At 45.2% G+C, this 24,900-nt stretch overlaps 1 protein-coding gene across 1 annotated transcript in view; it reads left to right on the forward strand.

Annotated features, from left to right (window-relative positions):
- The window catches only part of RhoGAP1A (Rho GTPase activating protein at 1A), a 514,749-nt gene that overhangs the window by 22,768 nt on the left and 467,081 nt on the right, over window positions 1-24,900 (forward strand). The window contains exon 2 of the mRNA XM_080267422.1: window positions 1,458-1,600. Coding sequence (XP_080123548.1) covers window positions 1,458-1,600 — 143 coding nt within the window. The remainder of the gene's footprint in view (window positions 1-1,457; window positions 1,601-24,900) is intronic.

The following is a 24,900-nucleotide window of genomic DNA, read 5'->3' on the forward strand; positions in this document are numbered from 1 at the left end:
CTTCCTTCACTAGGCTACACGCGGAGGTGTTAACCTACCCGGACAACGGAACATGATTTGAATCAGTTATGGTAGCTTTCACCTTGCTGATAAAAAAGAAACTGATGCCGAGCAAGTACGGTACGGTACCGTTCGTTAGTGGTGTGGGAGGGGCGTGGGGAGGAGGGTACTGAAGGAGTTTGGGTAGCCTGAATCGTAAGGAACATGGCTAGTAAGTTGCCGTATATGGTTTTCTGAATCTAAAGTTCCTTTACTTTGTAGCTACTTGCAGAATCATTTATCACTGGTCCAATATAGCCTAATCTGCGACCATGGAATTCTTTTGTTTATAGTAGCCCCCAGTATCATTAGCAGTAGGGTAGGACGGTATTTGTTTAGCAGTGACGAGTACCAGTAATTCTTTGTGTAATATAATGTGTTAGAAAATTCAGTAGAAAAGTACTATACTGATAAGCGAGGATCTAATTTCTGTCCTTGGAAGCATCTCAGCTGTACTGCTTGTACTAACTATTACCGTACCGGTACTTGCTACGGTCTGCTGCACAGCCTCCTTATCACTCATCGTTTACAGTATTCATTGTAACATTTAATGTCATTATCAGTGGTCTTTTGCCTCTGAAAGGGATTGGTATGTTTCCTGTCTCTTCCATTTATGTCTAACTTACCTAGGCCATATCGTTTTTTCAAGTTTGTTCTAAGATGTGCCACTGACTATAATAATGATAGAAAAGGTTTTTGATGTTTCATATTTACGTGTATATGTCAATTCTAAATATGTGCTTTTTTTTATAAGTGCACTTTTCCTTTTTGTTTTAGTTCTGTTTTTTATTATTCACGTTGTCTCAAAGACTGATGACTGTTACCAACCCTTTAACCATCACCCAACGTCGATAGTTTCTTTAGTTTTCACAGTCTGTAATTAAGTCCTGGACAGGAAGTTTTTCAAGCTTGTCATTTCTCATACCAGTAACTTTTCTGGCTGCCAGGATGAGTTCAGTCAGGGCCACTTAGGTTGACTGATATTCTTGCATTTCTTTCAGGTCTCTGGTTATCTCCATGCCCTGACCTGAGTGAAACTTGGTTTTTTCTAGACATCCGCCAAACCTTTGACCGTCTGGCAGTAATCTTTAATTATTAAACTTTCTACAAATTTCCCTTCTATTTGTGCTATTTCCTATTCACCACGGTTACTTTTCATAATATTCTTGATATTCTCAGATGGTATTATTAATTTCTGAAAGGATCTTTGAGCTGGGGTTACGTAGAACTAACTTTCATTGGTCCTTTGAGTAACTGAGACTTCCTAATTTGAATGAGATTGAATCGAAGTTGCAAAGAAAAAACCAATAGAAAGAGACACCTGATTTAAGGAGTTAGTGAAACATAACACTGAGTCCTCCTCCCACACTTTGCTATATTCTGATAGGCCATACTGAGCCGTCTTTCTGCACCCACAGGAAAAAGGGCCGCGGGCGCAGCATGTCCCGCTGTGACAGTGTGGAGAGCGACGAGGAGGAACACCCCTCTCTCCTGCGCTCCAACTCATCCGACCACGAGAACGAGGCTGACCCCAGGGATGAACCCCTCGACATTGATTCAGGTTAGTTTATATGGACACTTTGGTACGACTGAAATAGGGACCTGGATGTGCCTATCGACGGTTGCATGTTGTAGTCCGGGAGAACTTTTTTTTTTTTCACCTTGCTCACACCTATTTGTGTTACCGGTACTGTGTCTTTATCCATTATTTACAGGTAAGTTGATGTAAATACCTGTCTAAAACTCAGATAGCGATATGTATAATGACGGTTACGTGTTGTAGTCCGGGGAGTGGTTGTTCGGGGCTTTCCTTTTCATTTAAGCATGCCCGTGAAGTTACCAGTACTGTGTCATTTACATTATTCTTGCCTAGTTTCTGTTTGATTTACTATTCAACCGTGTTATTCCTAGCCCTCATGTTGATCCTCTTCCTCCCCTTCTCGTTGTTCTCACTTCCTATTCTCCTCCGAATCTCCCTCCCCTCCCAATCCCGGAGTCGTCCCACTCCTCGTCTAATCTCCTGGTCTCTTCCTCGTTCCCCACCTGATTCCCGTTCCCTTCCAATCCACCCCCCCCCTCTCCATTCCCGTCCGCTCCCCCCTCCCTAGCACTCTGCGTCCTTCCTCTCTACAACCCCCTTCTTCACTCCACATCCCCCTTCCCTACACTTCACGTCTCCCTTCTCTCCACCCTACATTCCACTTCCACTTCTTGCCCCCCATTCCCTCACTCCACGTTCCATTTCCCTCCAATTCTTGTCCCCCTCCATTCCACTCAAAGTCCTCCTTCCCTCTGCTCAGTGTCCCCCTGCTCTCCACTCAGTGCCCTCCTCCCCTCCACTCAGTGTCCCCCTCCCCTGCAGCCAATGTCTCCCTCTCTTCCACCTTCCCAGGCCACTCTTAGCGGACATAGCCTACAGAGCACCACATTACACCCGAGCCGTTCCCTCCCTTCCCCTCCCCTCTCACCTTGACCTTCCTTCCTTCTTCCATTCTTGCCTTTCCTCCTTTCCTCCCCGTCTTCCCATTAGTCCTTCCTACCCCTCTCTTACCCTGACTTTTTTGCCTTCGTTTCCTCTCTTTCTCCTTTCTCACCTTCCTTCTCGTACTTGCATCCCTTCACACAAATTGACTTTCCTTCCTTATATCCATCTTGCCTCTTGTGCTTTCATTCGTGTTTCCTCTTTTTTTTTTTTTTTTTTTTTTTACATATTCCTCTTATTCTTTTAAAAACCTCCCTCCATTTTTCCCTTTTGCCTTTTCTCATTTCCCCTATCTCTTCTCTCCTCTTAGTTTTCCATCCCATCTTTGACTTTCCTTCCTTCCTTTCCGTGCTGCATTTTCTCCCTTCTTCCAGTGTCTCCTTTATTCTCTCTATTTTCTTGACTTCCCTTTCGCATTTGTACTTTTGCTGTCTTTTTTTTATTTCCCATATACCCTTAACCTCCTATCCTTTTTGCCTTCCCCTTTTCTCCCCATTCTCCCTCTTCTCCTTCCCTCTCCCACTATCGTCTTTTCGTTCCTTTCGCCCGCGTTGCCTTTTTTCGTTTCATCCCCATTTAGCTTCCTGTCCTTCTCTCCCTTTGTTCAGCTTAAGTTTCTTTCCTTCCTTCTTTCCTTCTTGCCCAGTCTCCTTCCATCTCTGCTATCTATTTTCCTCCCCGTTTGTTTCTTCTTCCATTCCTCCCTCCCTCCCCCTCCCCTCCTCTCTCTCTCTCTGTCTGTCTGTCTCTCTCTCTCTCTTCAGACTACTTAGTACTCTCTCTTCACCTCCCCTCTTCACTTTTCCTTCCTGTTGCTTCATTATCTTCTCTTTGTTCAACCCCCGACCTTCCTCCCCCCCCCCCACTCTCTCTCTCTCTCTCTCTCTCAGTCCTTTTCCCCTTCGTTTATTCGCCTGATTCATTTCTTATATCTTGCATCGTCTCTTCTCTCCCGTCTCCTTTTCTTTCGCTAATCGCCTTATCCTTCTGTTTACTTTTTTCACCCCATTCCCTCGTCCTCCTTCATTTTCTTCTCAATTCCTTCCCTCCCCTTCTCACTTGTTTCTCCTCTCCCTTTCTCTCTTATTCATCACATCCTCATCCTCTCCCTACTCCCTTATTCTATCCTCACCCTTCTCTCCATCACCATCGCCCTCTCTCCCTCCCTTTCCGTCCCTCCCCACTCCCTCCCCCTCTCGCCAGTCTCCCCCCGGTCTCTGTCTTTCTCCTGTCTCTCATCTTCCTTCTTTCTCCCCCCCCCCTCGACACCGGAAGCCTGCCATTACAATCCCGTCCCTTCCCCTTCTCTCTCCGTCCTCTTATCTCCTCTCATTCTCCTTCCTCTCCTCCCCTCTGCCCTTCCTTTCTTCGCCTCCCTCCCTTCCCTTCCCCTCCCCCTGCCTTCTTTACTGCCACTCTCTTTCGCTTGCACTCTTCCTCTCCTCTCTATTTTCCTCTCTTCATCCTCTTCCCCTCCTCTTCCTCTCTTCTTTCTCTTCTCTACCTCCTACTCCCCCCTCCTTGGTGGGAAGGGGCAAAAGTCGAGACAAAGTGCATGGAGAGTCAGAAGGGAGAAAACAGGTTGAGTTGAGGATGAGAAAAGGGAATGAAAGAAACTGTTAGAAAGGAGGGTAGGAGGGAAGGGAGGGGATGATGCAGTGGTGAAGCGGAAAGATAGGGAGTGGCGGGATGGCAGGGAGGAGAGTGGGAATAGATGCAGGATAGGAAGAATATTGGAAGGGTGCTAGGTAAAAGCGAGAGGGAGAGGACAAGGAAGGAAGGGATGACAGAGGACAGGAGAGGAAAGAAGTAGGTGAGAGAAGGGATGGAGAAAGTGACAGGCTATTAGTAAGGAAAAACGATAGGAGAGAGAGAGAGAGAGAGAGAGAGAGAGAGAGAGAGGAGTGAATGCCAGCGAGAGGGAAAGGAAGAAGCTGTGAGAGAAAATATAATGGTGGGTGAAGAGGAACAAGAGGAAGACAGGAGGAAAGCCAGAGTCGAGGAGCAGGAACAAGGGGGGAGAAGGAGGAGGAGGAGGAGGAGGAGGAAGGGGGGACGAGAAGCCAACGAGGAAGAAAGAAGAGGAAGCGAGGGGAGAAGGGGTAGGCAATGCAGGTCGTGAGAGAGAGAGAGAGAGAGAGAGAGAGAGAGAGAGAGAGAGAGAGAGATTGATATTATGGATGCGAACAAACAAAAACACTATTTAAGATAATGACTAGCCCACGCAACTGTATCTAAAAGTGAGAGAGAAAAAAATAGAGAGAGAGAGAGAGAGAGAGAGAGAGGGAGTGGGAGAGGGAAACAAAGAGACAGAGGGGAGAGGAGGATGGGGGGAGGGGGAGGGGGACTGAGCGCTATGAAAAGGACGGAAAGTTCAAGCTTGAGCCCGGAGGAGAGGCGTAGGTGGAGAGAGAGAGAGAGAGAGAGAGAGAGAGAGAGAGAGAGAGAGAGAGAGAAGGAAATTGAGAGACCTAGTGAGGAGAGAACAAGGAGGGGAGGAGGGAGACAGAGAAAAAAGGGAGGGAAGAGAGAGGAATGGATAAGTGAGAGGGAGAATATTGAAGGGAAGAAGATGGCACAGTGAGAGAGTAGAAAGGAGAGGTAAGGGCAAGATGGAAATGAGGAGAGGAGGAAGAAAAGTAGGAGAGAAAACATATTCAAATGGATTCATACGAAGGGAGAGCGGAGAGGCTGGTAGAGGAGGAAATAATTGGAAAGAGTCAGGCTGGGAAACAGTTACGAGAGAGAGAGAGAGAGAGAGAGAGAGAGAGAGAGTAAAATGATTAGGATGATTATGGAAGTTAGGGGATAAAGGGGAGTGGGGTGCGGTGTGTGTATATGTGGGGGAATGGGAGAGGGATGAAGCGTAGAGAGAAATGATATGAGAGAAGGGATAACGAGGAGAGGAGGGGAAAGGGAAAGGTGGAGCGGGATGAGAGAGACGAGGAAGGATGTTGAGCGAGAGGAGAAGGAAAAGTGGTGAAGAGAGAGAAAGAGAGAGATGAGGGAAAGTTGGGGAGAGGTGGAGGGAGCGACGAGGAGGGAGTAGGTGAGGAAGGGAGAAAAGGGAAAGGTATGGGAGAGGGAGAGGAAAGAAGGAAAAGGGTTAGGGTTCGTGTTGGTCCTGGTGATGACTATGTTCTGTATTGATCACGTGTGTTCCAGATGCTTTACCTCCTGGGATACGCTCTACAGGTCTTGGTGTGTTCTGGTACAGCCGGGGAGAGAAATTTGCGTAATATTTGACCATTTCTCCTCCTCACTCTCCTTTGTTTGCTGTATTCCTGAATTGAGAAAGGCTTGGTGTGTTTATCTGCCCATATATGATTGTCTTTGGTATGATGCATCAAGGATGAAAATGACGGACATGCCTTACTACAATGCAGCGGGATAGGCTTTACTTTTATGAGTCTTCTGTACTGCAGTGGTTCACAGTATAGATGTAGTATGGCGTGTACGGTATAAGATTGTTCACAGTTTGAGTAACCATCATGTAGATGGATGTAGGCTACCGCACCATACCGCTGTCTTGCAGAGTTATGGTAGTTTATGCAAGGTGTGGGTACCTTGTACTTATACTATAGCCTGCTTGGTGTTTACCACCCGCGTTGCGATGCGAGTGGAGTGGTAATGTTTTCAGTTGTGAGGTTGGCTTGCTGGCTTTGTTTGTGTGTGTTTTACATCCTGATTTTGCGTCAGATCAGAAATGGAGGTATAAAATTATGTGCCGAGGAAAAACTTCTCGGCTACGTCGGTGGTGTGATCCCATCGTGAGATGGCTTCTAGTTGAAAATTGCGGATGATGACGTCTCTTATAAAGGCATAAGCCTGTAGTTTGTAGGTATATTTTCTGGAGTGTAGCACGTGGAGTTCTAAATGTAGGCAGGTGTGCGAGAGGGTGTGGCAAGTAGTGGTGGTGAGGGCGAGGGTGAGTTATAGGTTTGAGGAAGTAGCAGCCAGGCAGTGGGAGACAGGCCTCTGGTGGTATGAGGTGGGAGGAATAGGGAAAGATCTGCACTAACAGTCATGATAAAATATTTTTTGATATCTGATTGACTCATTCTTCTGCGGATTTGTAATTTCATGAATTCCTTGTCATGGCCGTAGAAGAAATTAGTTTTGTGATGCTCATGAAATGTTAAGGCATCGTTATATTGAGACGAAATGGAACCTGTTGTGATCGAAATTGTCCCGTCGTGTAGGCTGGGTTAAAACTGGAAGAAAAACACCCATTGTAATAAGGCCAAGTTCTGGGCATTCAGCATGTCATCATTATTGTGTGTGACATTGAAAGACTGAATGCCCAGAACGTAATCCACTGAAAGGTGGTGCTGTTCTTCCTGACTTTAGCCGACCTGCACACTGGGATAGTAGGATGTGTCTGATTCTGGCCTCAGTGTGACGAGACCGTGATTAGGCATCCTCCATGTCATGCCTACCAAATACTGTGTTTTATAGAGGTGAGGAAGGGAGGTGAGCTGTGTGTGGGTCCCGGGCCCGTATTCATAGAAGAACAACCATTTCATACGATAAATAGTTGTTTGTAATCCACATCACTAGTTTATTATCTGATGTAATTTTGTTTTGTATTTATCACGTTGTTATTCATTCTGTCTTGGTTTTGAAATATTTGACAGCATTATTGAGTAAAGATAAAATCATAAGCAAACCATCTAACACGTAACTTAGGGTCGTTTTTTGAGTGGCTTAGTAGATTTGTACTTTTTACTGAGCGGTTTATTCATCACATTATACATCATTGCAATATCGTCGTGTCTGTTATAGATGCAGCGACATTGTTAAACTTCAGTAGGCAAAGTAAATAATTAAGGAAGAGGCTCTACTAAGCTTCCTGTGCCATCTAGAATATGGACCTTAAGCTCAAGTTGTTATGAATAGGGCCCCCTAGTACGGCCACACCTGCCCTGTTAGGCCAGGTGGTGGTGGTGGGGCGGCCGTAACTCCCCTGTGTTTACACTACGTGCCGCCTCACCCAGTTTTGGCCAAGAGTCTTACTGTAAACACCCGGGTTGTCGGCGGCTGTGTGTGTAGGAATCACTTGCTGGGATTTATGTGTACCTGCCGTGGAGTGCCCAGGGCAGGGGTCTGAAGGAGTGTCGGGGAGGGAGTGTCTGCTTCCCCATAACCTATGCTCCGTCATTAACCCCATCAGTCCTATGTCGTATGTTTTGTTTTTCATTCCACCCAGCCACCGCCAGACTCGTCGTTGTAGCACTGGGGAGACCTTTCATGGTGGAGTTCAGTGGGGATTATTTTTAAAATCTTAATTGTTTGAGGTTCCACCGTGGTTAAAAAAGAAAAAAGTAATCTATAGGTAGCGAGAATATAAAAGAACGTCATCGTATTGAGGGGGATACAAGCTGAGTACAGATAAAATAGGTGTTTGCATTAACCACTTCACTCCAATGGCACACTATTTTTCAGTATTCTCTTGCTGCTCTCAAACGATTGTGTTCAGGTTAGGCTTTTGGAACTGAATGTTTTCAATATCGTACAGCTTTCATCAGCTCGTTCAGTGCGAGATTTTTGTTACCTTAAACTTTCTGGAGGTACCAAGATTTTTTAAAAATGCATCGCTAGACTGAAGAGGTTTAGGATTTCTTATACCATACCGTATGAGTGGCAGTTAGCTGCCAAAAAATGAAAATCCATCTTTTTTTCTGCTTTTGGTAATGGATTTCCTGCAATGTGTGTGAAATCCCAGAGGGATATGTGAGACATTGGATGGTATTCTGGTGGCTTTGTAGACTCTCCAGCACCTCTTCCTTAGCGACTGCACTCTAATATCCCCCTGTATGCACCTGATACAAACTGCGTCACTCAGAGTTATCCAGATAACATAGAATAATAAGGTAGAGTAGATAATTATATTGCAAAGGAAGAGGAGATACAAAGATTCCCATGCCACCTACGATACGGCACAATGAACTGTTGCTCCAGCTTCCTCATGTCTTGTGTTGCACCTGCTGTCTTTCCTGCTTTTGCTGATGTAAAATATTGCTCCCCAGCCGTGGCGTCCATTAGGTGTGAAAATTGGCGCAGATGTTGCACCGTAGCCAACATTATAATCGTCCCTAATGGAGATTTCGTACCAGTGGCCTGGTTGTCAGGCAGGTGTGATGCTACTGCTGTTATAGTGATAATAATAATAATAATAATAATACATTAATAATAATAATAATAATAATATTATTATTATTATTATTATTATTATAATTATTATTATTATTATTATTACATACGAAATGGAAGATACACTTGGTATATTTGTGTTGAAAATATATATAATATTGATCAGAGTTATACATTATATAAATACAACGATACCTCCAGAGTTTGTGTAAACATGCAAGAGTGTGTTAAAGTGGCGTAAACAACAAGAAGGTGGTAGGGAGCCTCCTTAACAGATAAGAATACGGTCCTTCGTAATGAGCAGAACACGTGACAGGTGGGCTGTATGAACCCTCCCAGTCCCACCCCAGGGCGTGTGAAGTGGTGGTCTGATTGTACTCTGATCTTCACTCTCAGCAGCTGCCAAGCTCTTCTTAGCCAGATTAGAGTGACAAAATGAAAGGTAGCCACAAGGCAAGTTACACCTCAATATTTAACTGTTTTGGAGACTTATTTATCACAGAAGTTGGCTGTGACCCTTGCTAATACGGCCTTAGGCGGGTGGGCTGTTGCATCCCAGGTTTATCTGAATGTGAACCCGGCAAACTGCGGCTAAAATTCTCTTCTCCCACAGTCTACCATCCTCCTTGCAAAGGATAGGGAAGGAGCTGGGAGGCGTTTGTATGATTGGGTGCTCTGTCGGTTCCTCCGCGGGCAGGAGACCCTCACCAGCACTAGTATGTAGGGTAAAGGGTAAAATCATAAAGGGGGAGGGTGGCAGGAGAAGAGTAGGACAGATACAAGGCACGGACGGAGAAACAGAAGAGTTTGAGGTAGGCAGTGGTATGGTGTAGGATTGTTTAGTTGGATGTTGCGGACAGACTGCAGCTTCTGAGTGTCCTCCCCACAAACTCAGAGGTAGTCTACATAAATATTCTCCCCTCCTCTGCCACCTGTTTTCTCAGTAATGGTCTAATAACAGGTAATAGTTTGCAATGGAGGTTTATTAGGAGCATTTATGTGTATCCTGGAGGGTGTGGTGGTGCGGGTTGTCCGCGTCATGGGGTCGTGTTGTCAGGGGTGAGGAAGGTAGTGGGTCTGTGTTGGGCTAGGGAGTCGTCAGCAGCTGTTCACCAGTCCTGTAGCCCCACAGTATCCAGTGTTGAGTGTTCTTAATCAGCAACATAAATAAACCTCAGTCGTGGTGATGCTTGGTGTGTGGGGGTGTGATGTGTATGGGTGTGGTGTATGTGTGTGAGGTGTGTCTGAGAGAGATGTGTGTTTATATGAGTGAGGTGTGTGTGTGTGTGTGTGTGTGTGTGTGTGTGTGTGTGTGTGTGTGTGTGTGTGTGTGTGTGTGTGTGTGTGTGTGTGTGTGTGTGTGTACAGTACAAAAACGTAGGTTGCAGGGAGGAGAGTGATATCATTGATATCAGGGTTTACGTCAGCACCCAGACATTTTCCTACTCCTTGCCCTTGTTTCACTCATACGTCTCATCTACACAATCCTTGATTTTGTAAGTTGGTAAAACGTGGTCATATGGCTAGAGGATAGGTAGGGTGATAAAATACTTAACTGCAGAAAGCCGCAAGGCGAGATGTGGTAAGGTTAAAGAGAGAGGTGAGACAAGTCGCTGGGGGAGATTGAGGTGCTCTGACCCTGGCGTCTCCCTCCCTCCATCCTCCCTCCTTCACCCAGCCACAGCCCTCACCACCCTTCACTCCACCTTCCTCACCACATGTCACCACCTCACGTCTTACACACGTCACTCAGCCACTCTCAACACCATCCGCTGGCCCCACATATACCATCTTACATCCCTCATCACAGCACCACACTTCCTTTATCACCAGATTCTTCACTTGCCACCACCAGCCCGTGCCACTGTCACATGTTTTTAGCCTAAGCTCACGACCTACCCGTCCTTCAGTCCTTTCCATCACCACATCCCACTCCTTTTTTCCTTTCTCACCACATCCCACTCCTTGATTTCTTTCTCACCACATCCCCTACCTTTATTCCTTTCTCACCACATCTTATACCTTTATTCCTTTCTCACCACATCCCACTCCTTCACCCTTCTCTCACCACATCCCACCCCTTTACCCCTCTCCACCCCCCAGCCCTTCCTCAGTCCTGTCTCAGCACAAATTCACCGTTAGCCTACTGTGATCCACACCACTACTCACGTCTCACTTCATGCCACCTTGACTGTTCTCCATATCTTCACCACATCCACCCCAGTCTCTATTTCCACTCACAGTACTTCACACCACCTTCTTCACCACAGTACCTCTCCACATCACCTTCACCACTTTTCATATCCTCACCATACCATCCCCATCACTACTCCATTCTAGTCTAGCTACTTTCCACTCTCAGCACTTCACTTCCTATTACCTTCACCACCGTTCATAGCGTCCTTGCGCCCAGCCTCCACCTCCATACCATCTTAATCCACTTTCACGTCGCGTCCTGTTCACGTCATCACTATTGCCTGTCTCCGTACCCATCCATAACCATCCTGTCCCCCCACTCCATTCTCAGAACAACTCTCACTACTGCACCACATTCTTCCAAGTGCCCATCTCTCCACTTTCACATCTACCAGTCCCTACCCTGCCTACCACCCCATCCCTCCTTTACCAGTACTCTCACCTGCTGCATCTCCACTACACATATACTCTACTACTCGTATTTTCCCACGCCTCATCTTCACTACCCTTACCCTCCACAACCCTTATCCTCCACAACACTTATCCTCCACAACCCTTATTCTCCACAACCCTTATTCTCCACAACCCTTATCCTCCACTACCCATATGTTCCACTACCAGTACTCTCCAATACCCTTATTCCCACAATCCTTATCCTCCAATACCCCTATCCTCCAATACCCTTATTCCCACTACCCTTATCCTCCAATACCCTTATCCCCACTACCCTTATCCTCCAATACCTTTATCCTATACTACCCTTATCCTTCACTACCCTTATTCCCACTGCCCTTATCCTACACTACCCTTATCCTCCAATACCCTTATCCTCCACTACCCTTATCCTCCATTACTCTTATCGTCCACTACCTTTATCCTCCAGTACCCTTATTCCCACTACCCTTATCCACCACAACCCTTATCCACCACTACCCTTATCCTCCACTACCCTTATCCTCCACTACCCTTATCCTCCACTACCCTTATCCTCCACAACCCTTATTCCCACGACCCTTATCCCCCACCAGCCATGTTCATCACCAGCCATGTTCATCACCAGCCATGTTCATCATCACCCATGTTCATCACCACCCATGTTCATCATCACCCATATTCGCCTCACATCCACCCATAGTCACCACCCCACTACCCCACTACCCCCGCCGCGTCTCCAGCAGCGTGATGTCAGCGGTGATGGTGCCGCCTTCCCGTTGCCAGTGAGCCCCATAAGGCACGTCACGCCGCCAACCCTCCCGGACCCGCACAAAAACCAGGCCGCATTACGTAACCCACTCCCTACCCTCATGGCCTTCCTTGAGCACAGGGAAGGTGTGAAGGGGTGACACACACACACACACACACACACACACACACACACACACACACACACACACACACACACACACACACACACACACACACACACACACACACACACACACACACACACACACACACACACACACACACACTTCTCTCTCTCTCTCTCTCTCTCTCTCTCTCTCTCTCTCTCTCATTATTAAAAGTAATATCAGACAAATGAGAGGTTACTGGAGGATATAGTTTTTTTTTTTATTCCCTCCACTTTTCAAAATATTGACAAAAAATATATTAATATTTTTAGATAATGTACACTGAGTCGTATTTGTCAGACGAGCTTCACTGGTTATCATATTACATTTGGCCTTTATTTTTTGTCAGTTATCATGAAATGTTTTGTAACTGTTTTTAGTAGCGAGTTCCGTGATGGTGGATGATTTAATGTGTAGTCGCTGAGGGAATTTAAAATGTTACTACCGTGTTTATAACGCAATACCCTGAATATTATCCATCCATCATCCAATCCTGCATTTCCCCATGAGCAGCGTAGGAGCCCGGGGCTAGGCAAGTTGGTCCTGACATTTAAGATGAGAGTGACCAGCCTCACTCATCCCTGAGTGACATTACGTGAACAGTAAACCCCAACCACCTCTTAGATATAAACCTTCACTGGCTCAATCCGATTGGAGCGCCATAATTACCCACTAAACCACCAGGCACCAAAATTTTGTTATATGGTTACCACCCAGCGTAGTAAATGGTTTCCTGGTATACAGGAAACCATTTGACTTGTCACTCAGTGTAAAGTCACCCACAGGCAGAAGGAAGAAGAAAGAATGAAGAAAAGAAAGACAGAATATTATCCCCAATAATTTAATATGCTATCACTGTTTCATATAAAGTGTACATGTAAAAAGTTCATATGTATTTGTTCCATATCCAGTGTGATGTGCTGACACCGAGATCTGGCTTGTGTTGTGATCTGGTGATGAGACAGGACATCTCTCTCACTGTCTTACACAAGTTTCTTTGAGAAGATTTAAGTAACGTGTGGAAATTATGTACCCTACATTGAGAAGATCCTTGTCTCCTCTGTTAACACAATTCCCATATGTGGGTAACTATAATGTTTCCACTTGAAGAGTTTACTGCATTGTAATGTAGCCTAGTAGGTGGGGGCTCCCATCATCCACTCACTGGATGTAGTGCTGCCTTTAGGTAACTTTACACGGAGTGACGATCTTAATGTCTTCCTGAAAACCCGGAAACCATTTACACTGCTGATTCGCGCTATATAACTAATTATCAGGTTGATTTGGAGCCTACTATGGTACCTCTGAATTTTATGTAGAGACACATACGTGGCGTCCATCCAGGAACCAGACCTCTGCATTCTTCCCCGCACTTCGCTGTGGCGAGGCACTATCTGCCTTAGGGGAGCAACAGTTCACCGCACGGGAAGGTCCTGCAGGGGCGGTTGATCGCCTGTGGTTGATGGGTCTGCTCGGCCAGACACACCGGGGTTACTCTACCACTGCTACTACTACAGCTGTTGCGCTGTAAAATCATTTTTTTTTTTTTTAAGATTTTCCAGTTAAGTAGACTGTGTTGTAAGGAGTGGCGTTCAAGATAAAATTTGTATTATGTTGTATGAAGTTGGTGGGCAATTGCCCAGTGAGACAGAGAGTGTTGTGCGAGTCACGGTGGTGAAGAAGACTGGCAGCGGTGTCAATAGCTACACATTACCGTCTCCTTGTTGACACCAACAATAATCTTGACAATAAAATAATTCAACAAGAAAATGCATACAATTGGATCTGGAACAAATATGTTCTCAACAATTTTATCCCCGTGTTATCACCCACAATTTTTGTGGTTGGAGCGAGGAAGTGGGTTAGAGGTTCAGCGTGTTGATTGTGGGAAAGTGAGGAGTTCCCAGCCCACCCCTGCCACCCTGCCCATCATTCCCCTGCCATTGTCCACTGTCCCTGGGCTGTGTTGTAGGTGACACTAGCTTCCTTGTATCCATTCCTTAGTGACTTAGACAACATTAACATTCTTTTGTATGTTATAGCGTTTTATGGCTGACAGTGCATTAATAACATACCCGGTACAAGAGAATACTGAGGTGATGGTGGTGTTATTTCTTAACCCTGTTCTGTCTGACAGAGCAGACCCGGCAACTACAGGTAAGCAGCTGCATGTGGTGTACAGCGTCTCACCAGAGTGCAGAGAAATATGAGGACGCTTGGCTCCTGTGTGGACGCCACAGCTGCTCAACCCAGGGTTCAGAGCGCCACCACGTGTAGGCGTGTAGCCTAGGCTTCTCATCTTTAACGTACAGAATCAGTCGCCAAGGAAGAACAGTTATGAAATCTCTAAAGCCACTTTGAATATAACCCTGAAGCCAAATTGGTGTGTCTTCCGGTCTCACAAGATCTACAAGGTGTGTGCCGTGTTTCTTCTTGAGGGTGGCATTTTGCTTGCCCCTACTAGCCATTGCATGCAATTCTGTCTGTGCCGCCGGAAGTTGCAAAATTATCGCCCAGTTTAATCGGACTTTTTTTTTTTTTTTTTTTTAATGTATTCGACTCTGGGCATAGATTTGATAGCCCGTTCCTCAAGGCTGCCTTTAGGTAACTTATCACTTGGGCGCGGTATTAGCGGGTGTGTTTTTTTTAACATGCAGGTGGGTTTTGTGGAAGATTAGTAAAGTTTGTTTTAACGAAATTCAAATAGTTCAACTGCTTCCTGTCCCAGCTAGGACTGGGCTTGCGTCCTTTTGAACATTACATCACTCGCTTTGCCGCTTTGATATAGCTGTGGCGGAGTTGTAAGAGTCGTGCATAAACGGCAGCGCGAGCCAGGATTGTGGTGCGAACAGGTGGCAGCTCAGGTGGCGGCTGGTGACTTACCGGCCACCTGCTGAGCCTCGACAGCTGGCCGAGGTGACTCTGGGAGGACAGTGGGAGGGGAGGGAGGAATTTCGCTCTTCGGGCTGTACTGTAGCTGATACAGGAGAGTTTGTAGCACATTATAGGCGATTTATTATGCATAGTAGGTTACACTTAGATTTTATCTTTTGTTACTGAACGTATTTGTCTCTACACAGTTTGCCCCGGTAACGTAGAAGAGGATAAAAAGATATACCGTAATACGAAAATATATCGCTGATGAAGACGTGCTGCGAAGTCACCAATGGCACCTCGAGTACGACCGTTTGTTACTCCAGACAGATCAGGTCGCCCGTTACCGTTGCTGCTGAAATAACGCTCTGCTGTTCTGCTGCTCGTTTCCTATTACTGAAGGGCAGTTCGTTTGTAAGAACGCCACAGATATACTAGGCTCTAATCTTAGGAGACTATTCAGCCTATGCTTATGGTTTTAATTTTTTCTTTACATCACTATCTTGTAAAAGGGGAACGTTCAGCCGCCAGCCTATCTATTACTGAAGCGGTATAACAGGATATCCCAGTCATCTCTGCCCCTCGACCTTCAAGCCACCATATATTTTCTTTCTACATCCTGTCTTGCTCAACCATAGCAACTGGTAACTGAAGGAAACTCATTATAAACATTGATACACCAGCGATAGATGAGTATTACAAACAGGCTTACCTTATGTAAACAGGATGAAGAGGAAAGGGAATGTATTGAGAGGCAGGGTCATTATTGAGTGTGGGGGACGTGTTGCTTACTTCTGTCCTTCCCTCCCCCCCTTCCTTCTCTCTCTCTCTCTCTCTCTCTCTCTCTCTCACACACACACACACACACACACACACACACACACACACACACACACACACACACACACACACACACACACACACACACACACACACACACACACACACACACACACACACACACACACACACACACACACACACACACACACACACACACACACACACACACACACACACACACACACACACACACACACACACACACACACACACACACAGAGTCAATACCGGAATATCTTCCTGTCAGGTCGTCTGTCGGTCTTGTCTTGTCTTCTTTGTAATCTTGGCTAGTTCTCTTGTCTTGAGTTGCTGTCAGGTCGTTCCACCTCGTCTTTCGTATGATCTCCGAATTTTCACTTTGCCAGATCTTCTTGAGTCAGCGCGTTATACTCTTGGCTCCATACTGTATGGATTATCGCAATACTCACTTGCCTGACTTGATGAGTTTAAAATTGTCTCTGCCTGCGGGTAGGAGATTACACTTCACAGGGACGTTGCTGGATCATTTGCAGAGTGCGCAGTTTTCAGCACCAACAGCAAGGTTTGATAACAGATGAGCGTGTGTGTAGATGACCATGAAAGCTATGAAGGAAAACATCTGAGTCATATATGTCAAGGAGTGCTTTGTACCACCGTATCACACTGCAAATAATACTGATACCCTTTTTTGAATGGCAGTATTCCCTCCTTGCATTGATAAACTTTGTTCATCACACTGACGCTTTCCAAGCCGCTCGAACTCCAGCAACATCCTTTTCACGTCCCTTGACCTTGAGGTCCCCTCTCGGCACCTCATCTCACGTTTCCTTTTGTTTGCCCGTAGGAGCTTTCTCTTCATCGCTCAGATATGTGCAACACTCAAGTTATAAACGCAGAATGTTTATTACATGCAATAAAGACAGGCAAGACATGAGTGTGTCAGTCAGTCATATTTTGGGTTCATCGTACTCACACACTCAAGGCATGAAGTGAAGCTGGAGGAATGGGAGTTCTTATTCTGAGGAGTGTGTGTGTAGTTGTAGTGTCTGCACGCAAGCATGTAGTGCGGGATTTTCCTGTCGTCATTGGTCAGCAGTTCAAGATCTTACTGTGGCAGATTTCTCTCTCTCTCTCTCTCTCTCTCTCTCTCGATTTTCACCAAATAATTTCCTTTAATGTGCGAATAACATGAACATTAAAGAGTACCAGTTATGTTTTGAGGAAGTAGGCCGAAATTAATATGAGTTCTGCATTTTTCCATTGAACGTAGTTTCCTTGTGTTATGATGGGTACCGTAATGAGTGCACAAACCATTGTCAGTAATTAATATGTGCTGTGTTCGGTAGAGTGTAAAGTTAAGCTGTGTATCATGTCCTTATCTTAGCATCCTACCTGGTCTCCTCTTGTTGGATAGTGTCTTCCGTTGTACATGCTGCTGTTGCTGTTGCTTTTTCCCAATAAAGCAGATCGCTTTGTTGTCACACCAACACGTCATAACGGCTTATAATTTTCCTTTCCATCATTCTTCACCCTTTCCTCTACTCTCACACTTTGCCAGCTTTTGTGATCCATTTCGTTTTTATGTATATGTCTGTGTTAAAATGTCTCATGAATACCCGATCGGATGTGAGTCAGGTAGTTACGTAGGTATATCGTATGTGAATCTGTTATGAAGTTATTCGATTTTGGAGGTCAAGGTCACAGATCAGGGTCAGAATTCAGAGCGCGGCGTTATCGTTGCCTAATGCGATTGGAATCAGGCTTGACACATACATCGTGAGTCGGGATGGGGAGAAATGAATGGATTTGGGTACAGACGTATGTGAAGGCAAACTCACCGGTGCAACGTCGCTGTACAAGTATTCTCGGAGCACATTTTGATCTGGCCATCGTCTGGTACTGCATTGGCACCCTGCCTTGTCTCCTTCATGTGTCACCATTTTCAATACAATCTTGTCTTCTTCTCTTCCATTGTCACTCTTTTCCGTTGTATCTTCGTCTTGTCTTCCATTGTCATCCTTTTCTCAAGTATCTTCGTTTCGTCTTCAGTTGTCACACTTTTCTATGGTATTTTTTTTCTGTTTTTTCACCTTTCTTCTCTTCCCCTCTCATTCGTCGTCTCCCTGTTTTATTTCGTCACTGTCTGGTCTCATTGATCGTCATCCAAACATATTTTTTGTCCCCATCCCGCTTCTTCCCATCCCTTTCCATCGTCACCATTTTTCGCGTTCCTCACTCTCCTGTCGTCGTCCTTCCCCATCTTCGTCGTTTCCATCATCGTTATTCCTGTGTTCTCCTATTATGGCTCTGTCACTCGTATTGTCGCCTCTTGTGCCTTTGTCACTGTCCTATCGTCGTCATATTGAATCTTCGTCACTCCTATCGTCGTCTGTTCTCTCTTTTGTCACTATCATCGTCTTTTACGTCGTTTTCAGTCTCGTATCGTCCATTTTTCTACCACCGTACTTCATGTCGTCGTCCAGTGCCTTCGTTACTCTTATCACCATATCTGTTATCATCATCCCTGCCAATCTTTTCTTTCTTAGCCACAGTCATTGCCCTGCTTTTCTCGTATTGTCATTGTCATCCTGTTTTACCATCGTCATTTCTTCGTCGTTGTTGTTCTTACTTATTTTTATATTCCCTTGTCCAGTCATCTCTCCTCGCCCATCACTCTTTCCATATTCTGTTTTTTTCTCTTGTCATCCCTCGTCCACCATTTCTTCCATTTTGTCATTTTTCTGTCTTTGTCCATTGTTAATATTATATTCCATTTTCTGTGTTTTATTTTAGTTTTCTCAGCTTCGGTTTTCTGTTGTCATCCAATGCCCATTAGTATTCTTCCATTTTCTCAGCTTATTCTTTTTTTTTTTCCTTCCTCGCCTATCTTTTTCAGTAACTCAGCTTTTTTTTTTTTTTACTTTGTCTTTTCTTTGCATTTTCTCAACTCCGTCCTCTTTCCTTCCTCGTCCCTCTCTCATCTCCTATTTCCTTCTCCATCCTGTACCCTAGCGAGCCTTATGATGAGTGGGCGGCGGGTCACGCTGTCTGTCTTGCCTGGAATCCAACGCAATTTGTGGAGAATCTGGAAATAGGAAGGAGAGAGAGAGAGAGAGAGAGAGAGAGAGAGAGAGAGAGAGAGAGAGAGAGAGAGAGATAACGGGATTAACACTAAGATAAGACCAGCAACAGTATCGTGGCTATTTCCTTTGTCAAGCACTGGGGTGCTTTCAGAGCTTGCTGTCACTATGTGGCTCCATTGTAGAATGCCACGGCCTATTGCTGCTCTCTATCTTGTTGTATATTATATATGAATTTTGAGGCACAGTAGTATCAGATACCACTGAAGTAACGATAATGCTATTTAAATACCGCACAGAAGAATGACTATTTTCCTCTAACCGAAATCTTCATAACAGGAAATCCCAACCTATTTTATTTTTTTTATCGTCATTTATTTACAGTTCCACTAAGTTGAGCAAAACTGTGCACTTGGCGGGTTTAGGATGTAGACCAGACTAGGGTGGCCTGTCCCAACTAATTCAGTCTGGTAGTTAGCATAAAATTAATTCTGAGCAGTTGTGATCACATGACATTGCAATACTGTGTTTCGCATGGCCTGATACAGCCCAGCAGCCAAGATTAATATGTAAATACCAATATGCGTATAACCTTAATACTTGGCGTGCCTTTAAACCCACTTCTCTAACCCTCCTCAAATAACCACCTCTCATAATTTTGTGACTGGCTTCAGTACTCAGGGCATTGACAGCGTCGTCACGATTGCAAACAAATTTACTGTTGATGTTGGATGCAGGAATGTCTGTAATGCACATTCGCAGTTGGGAAGAATGAAATGTCAAGTGACTAAACTGTCAAGGCTCAGATTTACCCTGAATAAGAAACTGTGTTAGGATAAGCATCTAACGTACAGTCTCACCATAAAGTATCCGAACGCTGTAAGCACCATGCATTTTGCAATATACGATCGCAAAATCTGAAAACAGCTCTCCATGTGGGTACCTCTTCCAGTAATAGTTACTACATCATACGCCAGTGCAGCATACGCTAGTGTAATGGCCTCAGTGAGTCATGTCTAAAACAGGATTGCCAACCATTCCAATGTGACACGCCGTTAGTTCTGCTCATACACATCCATCGTGCCCAGGTGTTACGATACTTTTTGATAAGACTGTGGAGGAGTCTACAGACTGAGTTATATGTTTTGATCCCCAATTTCACTGTGTTTGATGGAAATACTAACGGACGACGGTAGAGCGGGGATGCCAGATTTTATAACTTCTTCACCTAATAGGTTAACGTACTATTTCATTTTCCTGTGTTACATTTTAATTAAAGAGTTATAGTTACATCAGTGGTGTAACACTGACTCTTAACGTAATGTATAATGAACAATAAGGGAGTACTATATTAGAAGCCATGGCTCACCACAATGGAGCTATCTAGTCAAGACAAAACTTTTAAACCCTCGATAAGGCAAAAATCCAGCTGGGTATGACTGCAGAGGGTAGCACGGCCTTGAGATGCGTGGAGCCTAAGGGGAAATACAGTACAATACTTTCAGTTCAGTGTCCGCCCCAGCCCTCGCCATTTTTCTCCTGTTTCCTTCTTACTTTACACACCATCCTAATATACTCCACCAGGCCTACCCCTTTTTCTTGCAAGCTATGTGTAATTCCTTAGTGTACGATTCGAACCATTTTCTTTTTATAATTTTCGGGTAGCTATTATTATTATTATTATTATTATTACCAGTACTGTTGTTATTATTATTATTACGCTTTTGTCTGTATAATTAGATGATGTGGTGTGACCCTTTTGCCCCGCGTTAATACTGTGAAGGGTGGACGGCACACGGCGTAGGCTTAAAGCAGTGGCTGAATATTTGATCCCAACCCTCCATCCCTGACCCTCGCCCCACCTGCCTCTCTGCCCCCTGCTATTGTGATGTGCTGTGGTGTTAGGAATTGGTGTGGCGTGGCGTGGTGTTAAGATATCGGAAGGCTGTGTTGTGGTGTGGTGCTGTAGTGTTAGGAAGTGGTAGTGTTATGATAGGATATGTTGTGGTATGGTATGCTGTGCTCTGGTGGTGTGAAGTGTTGTGTTATGGTGTGATGTTAGGATATGCTATGTTGGAGTGAAATGTGGTGTGGTTTGATGTGCTTTGCTGTTAGGATTTATTGTAGTGAAGTGTGGTGTTGGTTGAATATGATATAGCATGGTGTGCTCTACTGTTATTATATGCTCTTGTGTCAAAATATGTTGTGGTGTGATGTTGGGATGTGTTGAGGTGTGATGTTGGGATGTGTTGTGGAGTGGGCTTATAGGGATGTATTAGGTCGGTGCCAGGGTAGTGGTGTTGATGCACCACTGTGTGTGTGTGTGGGGGGGGGGGTGTTTGAGAGAGAGAGAGAGAGAGAGAGAGAGAGAGAGAGAGGGTGGTTGTGGTAGTGGTGGTTGTGTTGTGATGGTAATGGAGGGGAAGAGGGAGAGAATGAAGCATGAGAGAGAATATGAAGCGAGTGGGAGAGAAAAGATAAAGATGAAGAAGACGGGAGAGTAGGGAGGGGTAAGATGATGCTGGAAGAGAAAGGATGGAGTGAGTGTACCCCGGTGTTGACTCATGCAGACGTGGCCATGCAGCGAGGGAACGAACCGTACCGTAGGAAGGATGCACCCTCCCACTCTCGACATGTTTTCGTCTTAAGGAAAAGATTGGAAAGAAAAAGAAAAATGGCAGGTTTCTGTCATGAGGGGTTGAGCATTGTAAGGAACGTTAACATGGATTTCGTAGTGAGCTTCATTGTTCCCCAGCGAAGGTTAAGTGTACCATATTGGGAATTCTTTTTTTGATGAGATGCAAACAAACCAGCTGTGGAAGCGACCGATTGTAGAGAAACTGCTAACACATCTGTACTTAGGATACCCTACCGGTACTGCTTTGTGGCCATATTCTGGGTAAAATAGGAGGCTTTAAGAAGCTACTGTTACTTAGATATTTGCTCATTACACCTTAACAGTGTTTTGTACGCTGTTTATGTCGTTAATATCGACATGAATACATTAAAAAATACATACAAGACAACACTGAGGTGCAGGGTACAGAATAAATTGTGAGGGAAGAGGTGTTACGATTATTCCAAAGCCATGTAGAATTCGACCCATAGTTGCCCAGGGAAGGCGACTGAGGTTTAGCACTGGGCTGCTAATAAACCATCTCATAAATAAGGCTGTTGGTGTTCAGATTAACCTCAGCAAGGCTAGAGCCTTCCCCGAAGCTAAGTAAATCATCTGACGGAAGCAAGATTGAAACCAATTAATGCATCGTACTATAGGGGTTTGTGCAAATTGTTTCTAAGGGTTTTACTACGAGAGGTATCCCTAACCCAAGTAAAATGATTGGCAGAAGTATGCACAAGGAAAGGATATCATGATACTGAAAATCTTTACGCTTGAATGACGGGAAGTTACGGTCAGTAATATGGATTTTTTTTTTCCAAACATTAATGAGTCTTCTACAGTATTTTGAAAAGTTTTTAGGGCTCTAAGTTAACATAAGACAGGTATTGAGAAGTAATATTTAAACCGATATCTGCGAAGAAGCATTATGAATTATCCCAGGTAAACTAGAATACGACTGAGGGAGTGGTTAAGTTTTATGGGATCGTTGCAAGAAGACGTAGAGATCGACCAAGATCTTACAGTGGATGGTTTATGTGACGAGCACTATACGAGTATATGAGGAAAACTTGCGGTTGCACAGGTACAGTCACACGCGCGCACACAGTCCATTACACGATTTCAACACACATGCATCAGTCTTCAAACTGTCAAAAGCTTCTCCGTTCGTACATCGCGTGCATGAAGGGCTGTTTCTGGCCATCACACTCCCTCCGAGATGAAAGTTCAGTATTGCAGTGGACCTAATATACACTGATACAGATACAGATGTGAAGAGGATGAGGGACAGCAGTGGTGGGAGGTCTTAATTCGAGGCTTGCTTTCATAGGATGTGGCTGCAGTCAATGCTAATTATATCCGGTAAATAGAATGGCAGTATCTATAAGGGACCAAAACAAAAAGATGGAAGATGGTGGATCAGGAAGTACAGTAATCAGATGGTTTGGATATAATTACTTCGACTTTACCCATTACTTCACTAGACCCAATCCATATGTCACAAAAACATCCACACTAAAACCATCTTACCAGCCGTGAATGAGACAGCCCTGGCATATACTGTATTCTAATTGGGTTTAGCGTCAAAATTATATCCTAAAGTGTGTGGCACATAGAAGGCTAAAGGGAAGGGGCTAAGTCAGTACCCAGAGTCAGACACATAAAAAAAAAAAAACGTTAATATGTGATAGAGAAAACATGAACTGCCAGTATTGATAAAGAAAACAGAAGTGACTGAAAGATAATAAGTAAAAATCTCTGTCGACGGCAGGGTGGCTGTATCCGTAGTGTGATTGTTAGTCTGGTCATCCCGGCGCCAGGTGTGTGTGGACATGTGACGCATTTCCATGAGGTGACCCTCCAGTCCGCTTCAAGATGCCCACCACCTCTACACCTACGACAACATATCCAAACAACGTATACACCTCCACATCTCCCACACTACACATACACCTCCACACCTCCCACACTACACACCCACACCACACCACCCTTACTACAGACCCCTCCCCTCCACCTCCACGTTACACACCTCCCACACTACACACAATACATCCCTTCATCGCCACCTCCACACCTCCAGTCTATACACCTTCCCTCCTACACGCCCCCGCATTACAAATGCCCGTCCCACCTGCGACCTCCACACTGTGCACATCCACAATTCTCTCACCCTACACATCTTAACCTCTCACACAACACACTGACGCAATACTCACGTGCCAAACCACCTTCCTACTGCACACTTTACACTAATTTCCACTTTTACACTGGATAAATGGCCGTAGATATGTGCATACAGTAGGAGTACTTTCTGACGTTCCACCCTCATAGTGCAGGGGACACCATTTAAACCTCAGGATACTTCCCTGTGGCGAGTAAATTGTCTGACGTTAGGTAGAGTAAAATGGGTACCGTTGATCAGCCCGAGATATAGGGGTTACTTAAAGCTTTATTTAGCCATGCAAGTTTAAAAAGTATCTCCCAAACACAGTAAGATCCTCTGGTTGTAGCATAAATAAAACCGTAAAAAGACTGCAGTGATTTGTGCATTGTATCCTGGAGCCAGAGAGTGTGAATGAGGGTAAGGTTATAAATGGCTGTTGAGTCTATTATCCCCTTTCATGGTTCGGTCTGCCAGGCGATGATCAATCCTTCTCCCTTCCCCCTTCTTTGTCCTCCGTCCATCCCTTCTCATCCCCCACTCCTTCATTGTCCTCTGTTCATCCCTTCTTCCCTACCCCCCCTCCTCCGTCCATCCTTTCCACCTCCCCCACTCTTGCCAACATTTTACCCCTCCCCCCTCCCTCCTGACCTCCCTCCCCCTCCCGCCCTCCCTTCTCCCCAGTATTCCCCGTTTTTCCATTCTCCTTCTCGTCTTATCCATTCATCAGCTTTCTATCTCTTCTCCATTCCTCCATCTCCCTTCATCCCTTCCACAGTTCTTTCCTCGTTTCTCCCCTACTTCTCCATCCCTCTCCAAACATCCACTCCCCCTCCATACCTTCATTCCCTCCCCTACATTCCTCTCCTTCCCTTCCTTCTTTCCTCTCTCCCTGTTCCCAAATTTTCCCTCCCCTATCCAGCCTGCTCCCACGCACCGTCTTCCTCTCTTCCCTTTCCCTTTCTCTCCAGCCTCCTCCAATCCCCCATTCCTCTCTAGCCTCCTCCCATCCCTTCCCCTCCAACCTCCTCCCATCCTTTCCCCTCCAACCTCCTCCCATCCCCTCATCCTCTTCCTTTGCAGCCTTCTCTCATCCCTCCCTCGCTCCCTCTTCCTAC

The sequence above is a fragment of the Coenobita brevimanus genome, chromosome 24 (assembly GCF_032717465.1).
Source record: "Coenobita brevimanus isolate Jiangsu-jjx chromosome 24, ASM3271746v2, whole genome shotgun sequence".
In the NCBI taxonomy this organism is placed as follows: domain Eukaryota; kingdom Metazoa; phylum Arthropoda; class Malacostraca; order Decapoda; family Coenobitidae; genus Coenobita; species Coenobita brevimanus.